The sequence below is a fragment of the Mercenaria mercenaria genome, chromosome 6 (genome assembly GCF_021730395.1).
Source record: "Mercenaria mercenaria strain notata chromosome 6, MADL_Memer_1, whole genome shotgun sequence".
Classification (NCBI taxonomy): Eukaryota; Metazoa; Mollusca; class Bivalvia; order Venerida; family Veneridae; genus Mercenaria; species Mercenaria mercenaria.
The window spans coordinates 44540395-44553597 of record NC_069366.1 but is presented as its reverse complement, the minus strand read 5'-3'; the positions used below and the strand labels follow the sequence as shown (position 1 = coordinate 44553597).

Genomic DNA, 13203 nt, shown 5'->3' with positions numbered 1-13203 from the left:
AGTGGTGCCAATAATGCATCTGAAATTGATTCCAAAACTGTAAATAAAATGGACAGCAATAATTCTGAAACAAAAGACCTTGACAATAATGTAATGGACTTAAAGGATATACAGGCCGCATTTAATGAACATCTTATCCGACTTCAGCATTTCAAATTCTATTCGTGCTTCTATTTCTTCAAAGCTAAAGATGCTAGAATTGAAGATACAGAAGCTGGGGATCAGAGTATAATTTTCACATCGGAAAATAGGAACAATGCTTGGGTTCAGATGGAGAACGGGGATAAGAAAGCGAGATGTTTCTCCATGTACCGCTGTAATGAATGTAGAACTTTCAAGCTTAGAAAGCGAGAGATTATCCGCCATTATGATTCCATGCACGGAGGACGTCTGAATATCCACTGTTCAACTTGTTCTGCAGTGTAAGTATACAGTGAATATTTTTATTACAATTTCAATGTTTGGTCTAGTTTTAGCTCACCAGAGTATAAAGTGATCAGAGTGAGCTGTTGTGATTTTCCTGTTTCTGGCATCGTTGGTAATCAACATTTGAGCCGTGCCATGAGAAAACCAACATAGTGGGTTTGTGACCAGCATGGATCCAGACCAGGCTGGTCAGGATCCATGCTGTTCGCTTTTAAAGCCTACTGCAATTAGAGAAACTGTTAGCGAACAGCATGGATCCTGACCAGACTGCGCGGATGCGCAGGCTGGTCTGGATCCATGCTGGTCGCAAACCCACTATGTTGGTTTTCTCATGGCGCGGCTCATTTTATTGTAAATAAGTTTAACAACTACTCTTCCTGAACTTTCAATTCATTTTCAACCAAACTTTACTGGAGTGTTCTTTTGATGTTCTCCTTTCAGATTCCTTTTAATCTGGGTCATACACATGCAGAATTCTGGTTGTCATCCAAACCACAAAGAAAAAAAACTTCTTCTGAGAAACCACTGGCCTGATTTTGAAATAATTTGCAGAAATATTCCTTGGGAGACACTAGCATACTCCTTCAGATAATTATGTCTCCCCCCCTCTGGGGGAGACATATTGTTTTTGCCCTGTCCGTCCATACGTCACACTTCATTTCCAATCAATAACTGGGGAACCATTTGATCTAGAACCTTCAAACTTCATAAGGTTGTAGGGCTGCTGGAGTAGACGACCCCTATTGTTTTTGGGGTCACTCCCTCAAAGGTCAAGGTCATAGGGGCCTGAACATTGAAAACCATTTCCGATCATTAACTAAAGAACCACTTGACCCAGAATGTTGAAACTTCATAGGATGATTTGTCATGTAGAGTAGATGACCCCTATCAATTTTGGGGTCACTCCGTCAAAGGTCAAGGTCACAGGGGCCTGAACATTGAAAACCATTTCCGATCAATAACTTGAGTCCCACTTGACCCAGAATGTTGAAACTTCATAGGATGATTGGTCATGCAGAGTAGATGTCCCCTATTGTTTTTGGGGTCACTCCGTCAAAGTTCAAGGTCACAGGGGCCTGAACATTGAAAATCATTTCCGATCAATAACTTGAGTACCACTTGACCCAGAATGTTGAAACTTCATAGGATGATTGGTCATGCAGAGTAGAGGACCCTTATTGATTTTGGGGTCACTCTGTTAAAGGTCAAGGTCACAGGGGCCTGAACATTGAAAACCGTTTCCGGTCAGTAACTTGAGAACCACTTGACCCAGAATGTTGAAACTTAATAGGATGATTGGTCATGCAGAGTAGATGACCCCTATCGATTTTGGGGTCACTCTGTTAAAGGTCAAGGTCACAGGGGCCTGAACATCGAAAACCGTTTCCGATCAGTCACTTGAGAACCACTTGACCCAGAATGTTAAAACTTAATAGGATGATTGGTCATGCAGAGTAGATGACCCCTATTGATTTTGGGGTCACTCTGTTAAAGGTCAAGGTCACAGGGGCCTGGACATCGAAAACAATTTCCGAGCAATAACTTGAGAACCTCTTGACCCATAATGTTGAAACTTCATAGGATGATTGTTCATGCAGAGTAAATGACCGCTATTGTTTTTGGGGTCACTCTGTTAAAGGTCAAGGTCACAGGGGCCTGAACATTGATAACCATTTCCGATCAATAACTTGAGAACCTCTTGATCCAGAATGTTGAAACTTCATAGGATGATTGAACATGCAGAGTAGATGACCCCTATCGATTTTGGGGTCACTCTGTTAAAGGTCAAGGTCACAGGAGCCTGAACATGGAAAACAATTTCCGATCAATAACTTGAGAACCACTTGACCCAGAATGTTGAAACTTCATAGGATGATTGAACATGCAGAGTAGACGACCCCTATTGATTTTTGGGTCAGTCTATTAAAGGTTAAGGTCACAGGGGCCTGGTCATGTAAAATCATTTCCGGAAAATAACTTGAGAACCACTTGACCTAGAATGTTGAAACTTAATAGGATTATTGGACATGCAGAGTAGGTGACCCCTATTTATTTTGGGGTCACTTGATCAAAGGTCAAGGTCACAGGAGCCTGAACAGTGACTTGAGAACCACTAGGCCAAGAGTGTTGAAACTTAGCGGGATAACTGGACATGCCAAGTAGATGATCCCTATTGCAGCCAACCATCAGTGTCTCTTTGACTTTCGCTCCTGACCCCTATTGACTTCTTGCCTATACAACTTTGCATTCGGGGAGACATGCGCTTTTTTACAAAAGCAATTTCTAGTTTTGTTTGGTTTAAAGTAATGCCAGAAGTATAGCTGTGTGGAAAACTGTTAGGCCTATTTTTAGCTCACCTGTCACATAGTGACAAGGTGAGCTTTTTGTGATCGCACTTCGTCCGTCCACAATTATTTCTTGTAAACACGATAGAAACCACATTTTGCAATCAGTTCTAATCAGACTTGCACACAACTTGTATTGGCATAAAATCTTGGTTCCTTGCGAAAACTGGCCCGATGCCTTCATGGGTTCCAGAGTTAAAGGGCCAAAATTTGCTATTTTGGCTTGTGAACACGATAGAGACCACATTTTCCAATTGATTTTAATCAAACTTGCACACAACTTTATTGGCATAATATCTGGATTCCTTTCGAAAACTGGCCGGACCCCATCATGGGTTCTAGAGTTATGGCCCATTAAAGGGCCAAAATTTGCTATTTTGGCTTTTGCAGCCATATAGAGACTTCATTAATAGTTTGATTTGATAACAAACTTGCAAAATATATTAAACAACAATAGATCTTGGATTCCATGATAAGTCCGGCAGATCCAGTCACACCAGTTATAACAGCAGGGAGATTTTTTATGACTATTTAATTTGACCCCCCAACCCCAACCCCACACCCACTCTTCCTTTTTCAGTTTTGATGGGTACATTTTGTTGATTTATCAGAGTTAAAATCAGTTATCATGTGTCATATTACTTAGGTAGTGTTTTAGTTTGTGTTTTACCTTACTGTTGTTCAAATAATTATGTCTCCCCCCCCCCCCCTCTGGGGGAGACATATTGTTTTTGTCCTGTCCGTCCGTCCGTCACACTTCATTTCTGAGCAATAACTGGAGAACCATTTGACCTAGAACCTTCAAACTTCAAAGGTTGGTAGGGCTTATGGAGGAGACGACCCCTAATGTTTTTGGGGTCACTTTGTCAAAGGTCAAGGTCACAGGGGCCTGAACATGTAAAACCATTTCCGATCAATGACTCGAGAATGACTTGACCCAGAATGTTGAAACTTCATAGGATGATTGGTCATGCGGAGTAGATGACCCCTATTGATTTTGGGGTCACTCCGTCGAAGGTCAAGGTCACAGGGGCCTGAACATGGAAAACCATTTCCGATCAGTAACTTGAGAACGACTTGACCCAGAATGTTGAAACTTCATAAGATGATTGGTCATGCAGAGTAGATGACCCCTATTGATTTTTGGGTCACTCTGTTAAAGGTCAATGTCACAGGAGCCTGAACATGGGAAACAATTTCCGATCAATAACTCAAGAACCACTTGACCCAGAATGTTGAAACTTCATAGGATGATTGAACATGCAGAGTAGATGACCCCTATTGATTTTTGGTTCAGTCTGTTAAAGGTCAAAGTCACAGGGGCCTGGTCATGTAAAATCATTTCCGGAAAATAACTTGAGAACCACGACCTAGAATGTTGAAACTTAATAGGATGATTGGACATGCAGAGTAGATGACCCCTATTTATTTTGGGGTCACAGGAGCCTGAACAGTGACTTGAGAACCACTAGGCCAAGAGTGTTGAAACTTAGCGGGACGACTGGACATGCCAAGTAGATGATCCCTATTGCAGCCAACCATCAGTGTGTCTTTGACTTTTGCTCCTGACCCCTATTGACTTCTTGCCTGTAGGACTTTGCATTGGGGGAGACATGCACTTTTTTACAAAAGCAATTTCTAGTTTTCTACCATTTTTGTGTGGAAGTTGCTAGTAACATGCATTCAGGAATGGTGAAAATATATCTTACCTGCAGCAGAGGATAACGTACATCAAAACTAAGCTGTTTTACAGAAGAAAATTATTAACCCTTATCATGTTGGACACTGATTTTGCCTTTGCGACCAGTGTAGATCATGATCTGCACTGTTCGCCATTCAGCCAGTATATTTTTGGTAAATACCCCTTTTAATAATTAATGGTACTATCCAAATTGGAAGATGGACAAGTTCATTATAGGGTAAGGGTTAAAACTGAGTACAAGATATACAGTCAAACCTGTCTATAAAGACCACCCTTCAGAGAGCCAAAATGTGGTCTTTATTGGGAGGTGGTCTTTATTCACATGTTAAGATACACTGTAAATGTTTAAATGGGAAACAAACCATGTGGTCTTTAGAGCCAGGTGGTCCCTGTTCAGAGGTGGTTTTAAACACTAACCTTAACACATAGTACTTATGAAGAGCTTTTTTGATCATTCGTTAGATGTCCGTTGTCTGTCCATTGACCACAGTTTCTTTAAAGGACAACTTTTAAATCACCAGACCAATTTATACCATAAACTGTTGGCCAGATTTTGAAATAATTTTACAAAAATGTTTCCCTCTACCAAATTCCTTCAGATCATTCTGTTTCGTTAAAAGATATGGACAAGTGGTGGCCCTCTACCAGTTCATTCAGATCCTTCCATTTTGTTAAAAACGTGGCCACCATGGAGGCTGTGCTAGTTTCTTCTATGCAGCTTCATCAGAAAGTTTGAAAATCTCCTCTAACTGCAGACCTGATTTTAAAGTTAGGTCACAGCAGTGTCACTTCAGTGACCCTCTACCAAATTCCGTCAGATCATTCCATTTCGTTAAAAATTTGATTGCCAAGAGGACTGGACTTGTTTTTACTATATTCCTTCCTTGGGTGTTTCTCTACCGGACTCTTCAAGCCATGTTGATTTGGTTAAAAAAAATACTTGATTGCCTGGGGCTGGGCTAGTTTTCTCTATGTGGAAAACTATAAAAATCATGTCCTGAAACTGCTGGCCTAAATTCAATGAATAGTTTCACAGATATTTTTCTTGCTCGACCCTTAACCAAAACTGTTCAAGCAAGTTGTGAAACTCTGGTGAACCTTGTAGGGTCATCATGGACCTTTCCTTTTATTAGGTCTGATCATTCAGTGATAATTCTTGAATAATACCATTAGATTGTGTATATGCCTTTCCCTTTAGACACATATCATAAAGCCTACATAGAAAGATGACATGTTCAGATAAACATTAAAATCTGCTCAGCTGAGTTCAAGATTTTTGCCTGTATGCAACAAAATGTTACCATAAACTGTCATGTTTTTCAACCAGCTGTTGGTTTGAAACAATGCTTCAGTCTCAGTTCAATAAAAAATACATGTATGTAGTTGTCATAATGGTATGATCACATTGCTTTTAATCTTGCACTGCTGAAGTAAGGTTATCATTAGCTTTCCTTGTCCAATGATAGCAAGCTGTGGTTCAGGCTTCTGTGGTATTTGATCAATGATTATTAATATTTTTGTTCAAGTTGAGCCATCTTGCTGACATTGTCATTTTATAGCCAAATATTTTAACTTAAGGTGATTTTTACTAAAATATACTGTATGCAGCTTTTTCAATCTTCTGTCTATATTCCATACCTCGTATTTTTATTCCGATTTAAAATGAGATGTGAAACCAAAATTTTCGTCCTTGTATGATGCCATATAACCTGTACTGTGTTGGTGTGCCGTAAAATCCAAATCGACATCATTTTTCCTATACTGTGTTGGTGTGCCGTAAAATCCAAATCAACATCATTTTTCCTGTACTGTGTTGGTGTGCCGTAAAATCCAAATCGACATCATTTTTCCTGTATTGTACAAATGTATGTAAACTACTAATTCAGGAAACCCGTATTATCATCTTAAAATATTGGCCAATTAATGTAATGTACTGTTTTAATTTTTCAGATTTCCTTCTAAAGTGTTGCTTCGTATACATGAGAAGCGGGTCCACAACTTCCAGCCAAATCAAACCCTAAAATGTCAGCTGTGCCATAAAACTTTTGGTAACCTTGCAGCTTTGAGAAAACATGAGCGGCGACATACAGGTAACCTTGATAGTTATATTGACTCTCGAGAACTAAAATCAGTATCGTTGATCAGGAAGTTGAAGGCATTTCCCACTTTAAATTCATACATTTTACCAGGAATTTTTGAGAGGAAGCATTGTGATTAAGTTTGAAACAAACTGCTTTATTCCAAAGTTTGGAATTTCAGCAGCGCTTGGCCACTTTCAAGATAACATTTTACATGTAAGCAGATTTTTCAAAAACCACAAATACAGAAGCTTTCAAACTTCACACATGTCTTTGGCTTCATGGGGTGACCTCCCAGGACAAGATGTATAACTCTAGCTTTTATTTTGTCAAAATTATGCCCCATTTTAAGTTAGACTTTCAGGTTAAAGTTTTGCATGTAAGCAGGTTTCTGAAAAACTACCAGGCCAAATACTTCCTAACTTAACACGGACTTCAGTATCATGAGATAACTTCACAAGCAAACCTGGCAAGTTACATAACTGTAGCTTTCATTTTTGTAAATTACCGGTATGCCCCATTTTCAGCTTAGAAAATTTTGTTAGAGTTTTTGTATGTAAGCTAGTAGTGGAAGATCTTCAAACAGTCGAGCGCCCTGTCATTAGACAGCTCTTGTTTATTGTGTAACATGTTTGGTTTGCTTCATTATTATATTATTTCTGTAGTGTAAACTAATTAATATTTGTTACTTATTACATCTAGTAAGCGAAAATTAAAAGTTTTTCTGCTTTATTAAATCTTTATAGTAACTTAAATGAGCTGCGCCATGAGAAAACCAACATAATGGCTTTGCGACCAGCATGGATCCAGACCAGCCTGCACATCCGCGCTGTTCGCTTTCAAAGCCTATTGCAATTAGAGAAACCATTAGCGAACAGCATGGATCCTGACCAGACTGCGCGGATGCTCAGGTTGGTCTGGATCCATGCTGGTCACAAAGACACTATGTTGGTTTTATCATGGCGCGGCTCAAATTGTAATTTTGACAAGGGCAGTTAGGTAGCATCTGGTGTAAGCTAACTAATTAGGGAGTATAAATCTCTCATCATGGAGACTGTCTATTTAATAATACCAGTAATGCCATTTTAGGAATGTATCGAAAGAAAAAGAAAAGTTAAAGAGGAATTTGTCATTTCTCAGAACCTTTATACCAGAAATGTCTTTCCGTTTGCCAGAGTTTGGCATTTGTCTTATGTCATTAAAATCTTAACTTATCTTAATTTGGAAATAACAAATTTATGCATTCTTCTTATTTAACATGATTTAAAGATATACTAGACTAAAGTTTCATGTATGAGAATATGAAAAATTACTACAATATGGTTTATGTAAAACATAACATTAACAAGTTTTTAGCTCACCTGTCACATAGTGACAGGGTGAGCTTTTCTGATGGTCCTTCGTGTGTCATCCGTCCGTCGTCCTCTGTCCACAACTTCTTGTGAACACGATAGAGACCACATTTTGCAATCAGTTTTAATCAAATTTGCACACAGTTTGTATTGGCATAATATCTTGGTTCCTTTCTTGAACTGGCCAGATCCCATCATGGGTTTCAGAGTTATGGCCCCTTAAAGGTCCAAAATGTACTATTTTTGGCTTGTGAACACGATAGAGACTACATTTTGCAGTTGAATTTAATTAAACTTGCACACAACTTGTATTGCCATAATATCTCAGTTCCTTTTGATAACTGGCCAGATTCCGTCATGGGTTTCAGAGTTATGGCCCCTTAAAGGGCCAAAATTTGCTATTTTTGGCTTGTGACACATTTTGCAATTGATTCTATTTAAACTTGGACACAACATGTATCGGCATAATATCTCGGTTCCTTTTGAAAACTGGCCAGATCCCATTGTGGGTTCCACAGTTATGGTCCCTTAAACTTTAAAGGGCCAAAATTTGCTGTTTTTGGCTTGTGAACATGATAGAGACCACATTTTGTAATCAATTTTAATGAAACTTGCACCCAACTTGTATTGGCATAATACTTCAGTTCCTTTCGAAAACTGGCCAGATCCCATCATGGGTTCCACAGTTATGGCCCCTTAAAGGGCCAAAATTTGCCATTTTGGCTATTACAGCCATATAGAGACTTCATTTATGGTTTGATTTGATACAGACTTGCAAAATATCTTTAACAACAATAGATTTTGGATTCCATGATGAATCCGTCAGTACCAATCATGGGTTCCGGAGTAACGGCCCCTGATTGACCTCTGAAAGATACAAAATTTGTTAAGTTTTACATTGTGAACACGATAGAAACCAGCTGGATTCCATCATTGGTTCTAGAGTTACTGTCCTTGAAAGGGGCATAATTTTCTATTCTGACCCTTTCAGCCATATAGAGGTTTCATTTATGCATTGATTGGATACAAACTTGCACAGAATGTTTATCTTGATGATTTCTAGGCCAAGTTCTGGGTCATATGGGGTCAAAAACTAGGTCACCAGGTCAAATCAAAGGAAAAGCACGTTAACACCCTAGAGGCCTCATTTATGATCCTATCTTATGAAACTTGTTCAGAATGTTTATCTTGATGATTCCTAGGCCAGGTTCAAAACTAGGTCATTTTTGGTCAAAAACTAGGTCACCATGCAAATCAAAGGAAAAGCTTGTTAACACTGTAGAGGCCACATTTATGACCCTGTCTTCATAAAACTTGGTCAGAATGTTTATCTTGATGATTCCTAGGCCAGGTTTAAGAGGTGAGCGATATAGGGTCAACCTGACCCTCTTGTTGTATATTAACAGTACTCTTCACTAGATTTTAAATAACACAGACAGCTACAGTTCTACCACTAAAAAAAACTGGAAGTATTTTAACAATTGACTAACTGCATGACATTTTATTATGAATGTAGCCTTACATGCACAGTTAATTTACATATTTAGTGAAGGGAAATACATTTGATGAGAAAATCTTTTTCTTTTTAGCTCACCTGTGGTGAGCTTTTGTGATCACCCTTCGTCCGTCGTGCGTGCGTCCGTCCGTCCGTCAACAATTTCGTGTCTGCACAATAGTGGTTTCATTTATGATTTTATTTTAACCAAACTTGCACACAACTTGTATCACCATAAGATCTCGGTTCCTTTCTTGAACTGGCCAGATCCCATTATGGGTTCCAGAGTTATGGCCCCTGAAAGGGCCAAAATTAGCTATTTTGACCTTGTCTGCACAATAGCAGCTTTATTTATAACTTGATTTTTACCAAACTGGCACACAACTTGTATCACCACAAGATCTTGGTTGCTTTTTTGAACTGGCCAGATTGCATTATGGGTTCCAGAGTTATGGCCCCTGAAAGGGCCAGAATTAGCTATTTTGACCTTGTCTGCACAATAGCAGCTTCATTTATGATTTTATTTCAACCAGACTTGCACACAACTTGAATCACCATAAGATCTTGGTTCCTTTTTTCAACTGGTGAGATTCCATTATAGGTTCCAGAGTTATGGCCCCTGAAAGGGCCAGAATCAGCTATTTTGACCTTGTCTGCACAATAGTAGCTTCATTTATGATTTGAATTTAATCAAACTTGCACAGAACTTGTCTCACCATAAGATCTCGGTTCCTTTTTTAAACCGGCCAGATCCCTTAATGGGTTCCAGAGTAATGGCCCCTGAAAGGGCCAAAATTAGCTATTTTGACCTTGTCTGCACAATAGCAGCTTCATTTATGACTTTATTTTAACCAAACTTGCACTTAAACTGGCCAGATTCCATCATGGGTTCCAGAGTTATGGCCCCTTAAAGGTCCAAAATTGGCTATTTTGGCTTTTGCAGCCATGTAGAGACTTCATTTATGGTTTTATTTGATACAAACTTCCAAAATATCTTCAACAACAATAAATCTTGGATTCCATGACAAATCAGACCCAATCATAGGTTCCAGAGTTATTTTATATCTGATTACCTCCCCTGATTGTAATCAAAATGGATTTATATCAGTAAGTACTTATAGGACTTATTTGAAATTTCATTATTGTCATTAGTTGGACTGAGCCAATCAGGGTAGATAACTATGGACTGATTTTATGTCAAATTACCTCCCTTTATTTCAAATTAAAATGGGTATATCTCTGTAACTAATGAAGATACTGATCTGAAATTTCATTTATGTCAACAGATTTATTTGGCAGATCCTTCTTTTGTTCACTTGCAATAATTTTTTTTTTAATTACTTCCCTTTTACGTTACTATAAATAGCTTATTTTTAGTAACTTTTTTATTATTGGCCGTAGGGAAAAACCGAGACCACTTTTCTGTGGTACAACATGGATGGTACCTCTAATTTTTAGGTGTATTTTGACATATCTGTACCTTGTAAGAATTTTTTTTTTTTGGTTAAATTTCTTCCCTTCGAGGTTCCTGTCCTTTGGACTTAGATATTTTTTCCGAGGACCTTCTTGTCCTCAAGTGCAATGATAACAAGTGAGCGATATAGGGCCATCATGGCCCTCTTGTTAAAGTTAATATCTGAAGGAAAATATTTTAGTGAATGATGAGCATTGGGTATTCTTAAATACTCATGGATTTTTATCATTGCATTTGTGATGCTTACAATGTAAGTTACATGAAATCTTAGATTTGAAGCCTTTAATGTGTCAGATCTGAAAGATAAGTAGTTGTACTTGAGTCATAAATCAGGTTCTTTCAAAAAAAAATACAGAAAGATTTCCAGGCTGTGAATTTTCAAATGTAAGTATTTAGTAAAAAAAATGAAATCTAAGATTGAAGTCTTAAACTATCTTATATAGACAATATAATGGAGACAAATTATATTTTCCAGGAAACCTTCCCTACGAGTGTGCTACATGTGGGAAAAAGTTCTTGAATCGATACAGCCTAGTTTTCCATATGGAGTCACATTCCTCTAAACGTCTCGAGTGTAGGAAATGTGGTACTAAGTTTGTTCACCAGAAGTCATACGATCAGCATCAGAGAGCAATGTGCATGGGTCATCGTAAAAGAATCGCGGCACGGAAGTTGCAGCTTCCAGCTATGAACCCGAAACCTCTGGCAAGGAAATCTTTTATCTGTAAATACTGCTCTAGGGAATATAATTTCACTAGAACGATTGAGATTCACATTCAACAAAACCACCCCGAATATGAAGGGGCGATAAGCAATGCATATACTGTCCAAGAGATAGATGAAGTAAACCAAAATGGAGAAAACTCTGTACCAGATATAGCAATAAATGTGCAAAAAAAATCGGCAGGAGGTGGAATAGAAGCAGATATAGATAAAGCGGATGGTAATGAAATGAGTGATATTGATATTAAAACTACCTCGGTAAAACTAGAACAAGATTCTAATGATGATTCAAATGGTTTGGTATCCTCAATAAAGTGTGAGAACGGGGAGGCAGATATTTCCAGCAATAAAGGTATAAAGCAGTTAGATGCAGACAATTACACCAATTACCTTGTTAGAAATTTTCTCTTAACTGACTCTGTTGAAAACACTCCAAGTGGATTCATAAAGATGGAAGTCGATGAACACTGAATGATTCGTAATACTGCGAGGGTCTCCGTCAGATGTTGATTTTGAGGTAGAGCTAGAGACATATGCTGCTTTTCAATCAATCACTGTAAATACTCGGTCATAAGTCTTTTTTTTTTGTTATTCAAAAAGAAAGGACTTAATCTTACTAAGACTTACGAATATGTTTGGTCCTAGCAGGATTGAGTTGCTCTCAACTTGATAAGCTAGCAACTGAGTAAATATAAAAACCATGTTTGACTACTAGAAAGGTAACAGTTTATTGTTTAGCAACAGGTTGAATAGTGTACCAATTGGATTTTTTTAGCAATTATATGAAAACACAGATTCTGAACAAAGTTGTCTGCTAGACAGTTTTTAATGACTCATTCCTGATATTGTGATGGGTGTATTTCCAATGTTCATGATAACCATAGCAAACTTACTGGTACAGGTCAAGCTGTATTTATAACAGTACCTGGACTTCTATTTATTTCAACTAAAACCTTGTACTGTTACATGTACATACAAAATACTTAATCAAAAGTGTGCTAAAATGAAGAAAGGAACAACTAACTGTCTTGTAAGTATCTCAGAAGTGGTTTTTTTTTCTTTGCTAAAGTCCAGAAGTAAGTTTTACTGAAAAAAATAATTAGAAATTCTCAGGGCAAAATTGGACATATTTTAGCACATTTAGAATTATGCAAAATTTCAAAAAAAAACCACAGTTTCAAGATTAGAACCATTCTTATTCACTGATGGTCTCTCTAGATGGGCTGTGTTCTGTTGAACGTCAGCAGACGGGCCAGACCTGGTTTGTGAGAATCCCTTGAAACATTAGACACACTTTTGTTTATTTTATGATTACACTTAATGCAACTTTCCACTCTCCGAGGATAATTGTTTAAAGTTTGTTGTTTTTTTTTCACAATTTTTAACCAATGAAATCCTATACCTATTCGATTTTAATCAGGTTTTGTGTCAAGATTTTTATAGGATATATTTAGATATTTTCTCATTTTATTTACACCAACAAGAATAAAAACAAAAGGGAATTATCTCATTGTGTGACTTTAAAAGTTAGATTTTCGAACCTTTGAATGAGATATTTATTATAAGATATCCGAGATGTTTATCAGTTGCTTTTACTGAATATTGTTT

The 13203-nt window shown here is 37.8% G+C and overlaps 1 protein-coding gene across 1 annotated transcript; it reads left to right on the top strand.

Annotated features, from left to right (window-relative positions):
• Positions 1-20: 20 nt before the first annotated feature.
• Positions 21-12465, top strand: LOC128557706 (zinc finger protein 510-like). Its single transcript, XM_053545709.1, has 3 exons — positions 21-422; positions 6424-6563; positions 11348-12465. The coding sequence occupies exons 1-3, from the start codon at positions 49-51 to the stop codon at positions 12064-12066; spliced, it is 1233 nt and encodes a 410-aa protein (XP_053401684.1). The 5' UTR covers positions 21-48; the 3' UTR covers positions 12067-12465.
• The last annotated feature ends 738 nt before the right edge of the window (positions 12466-13203 follow it).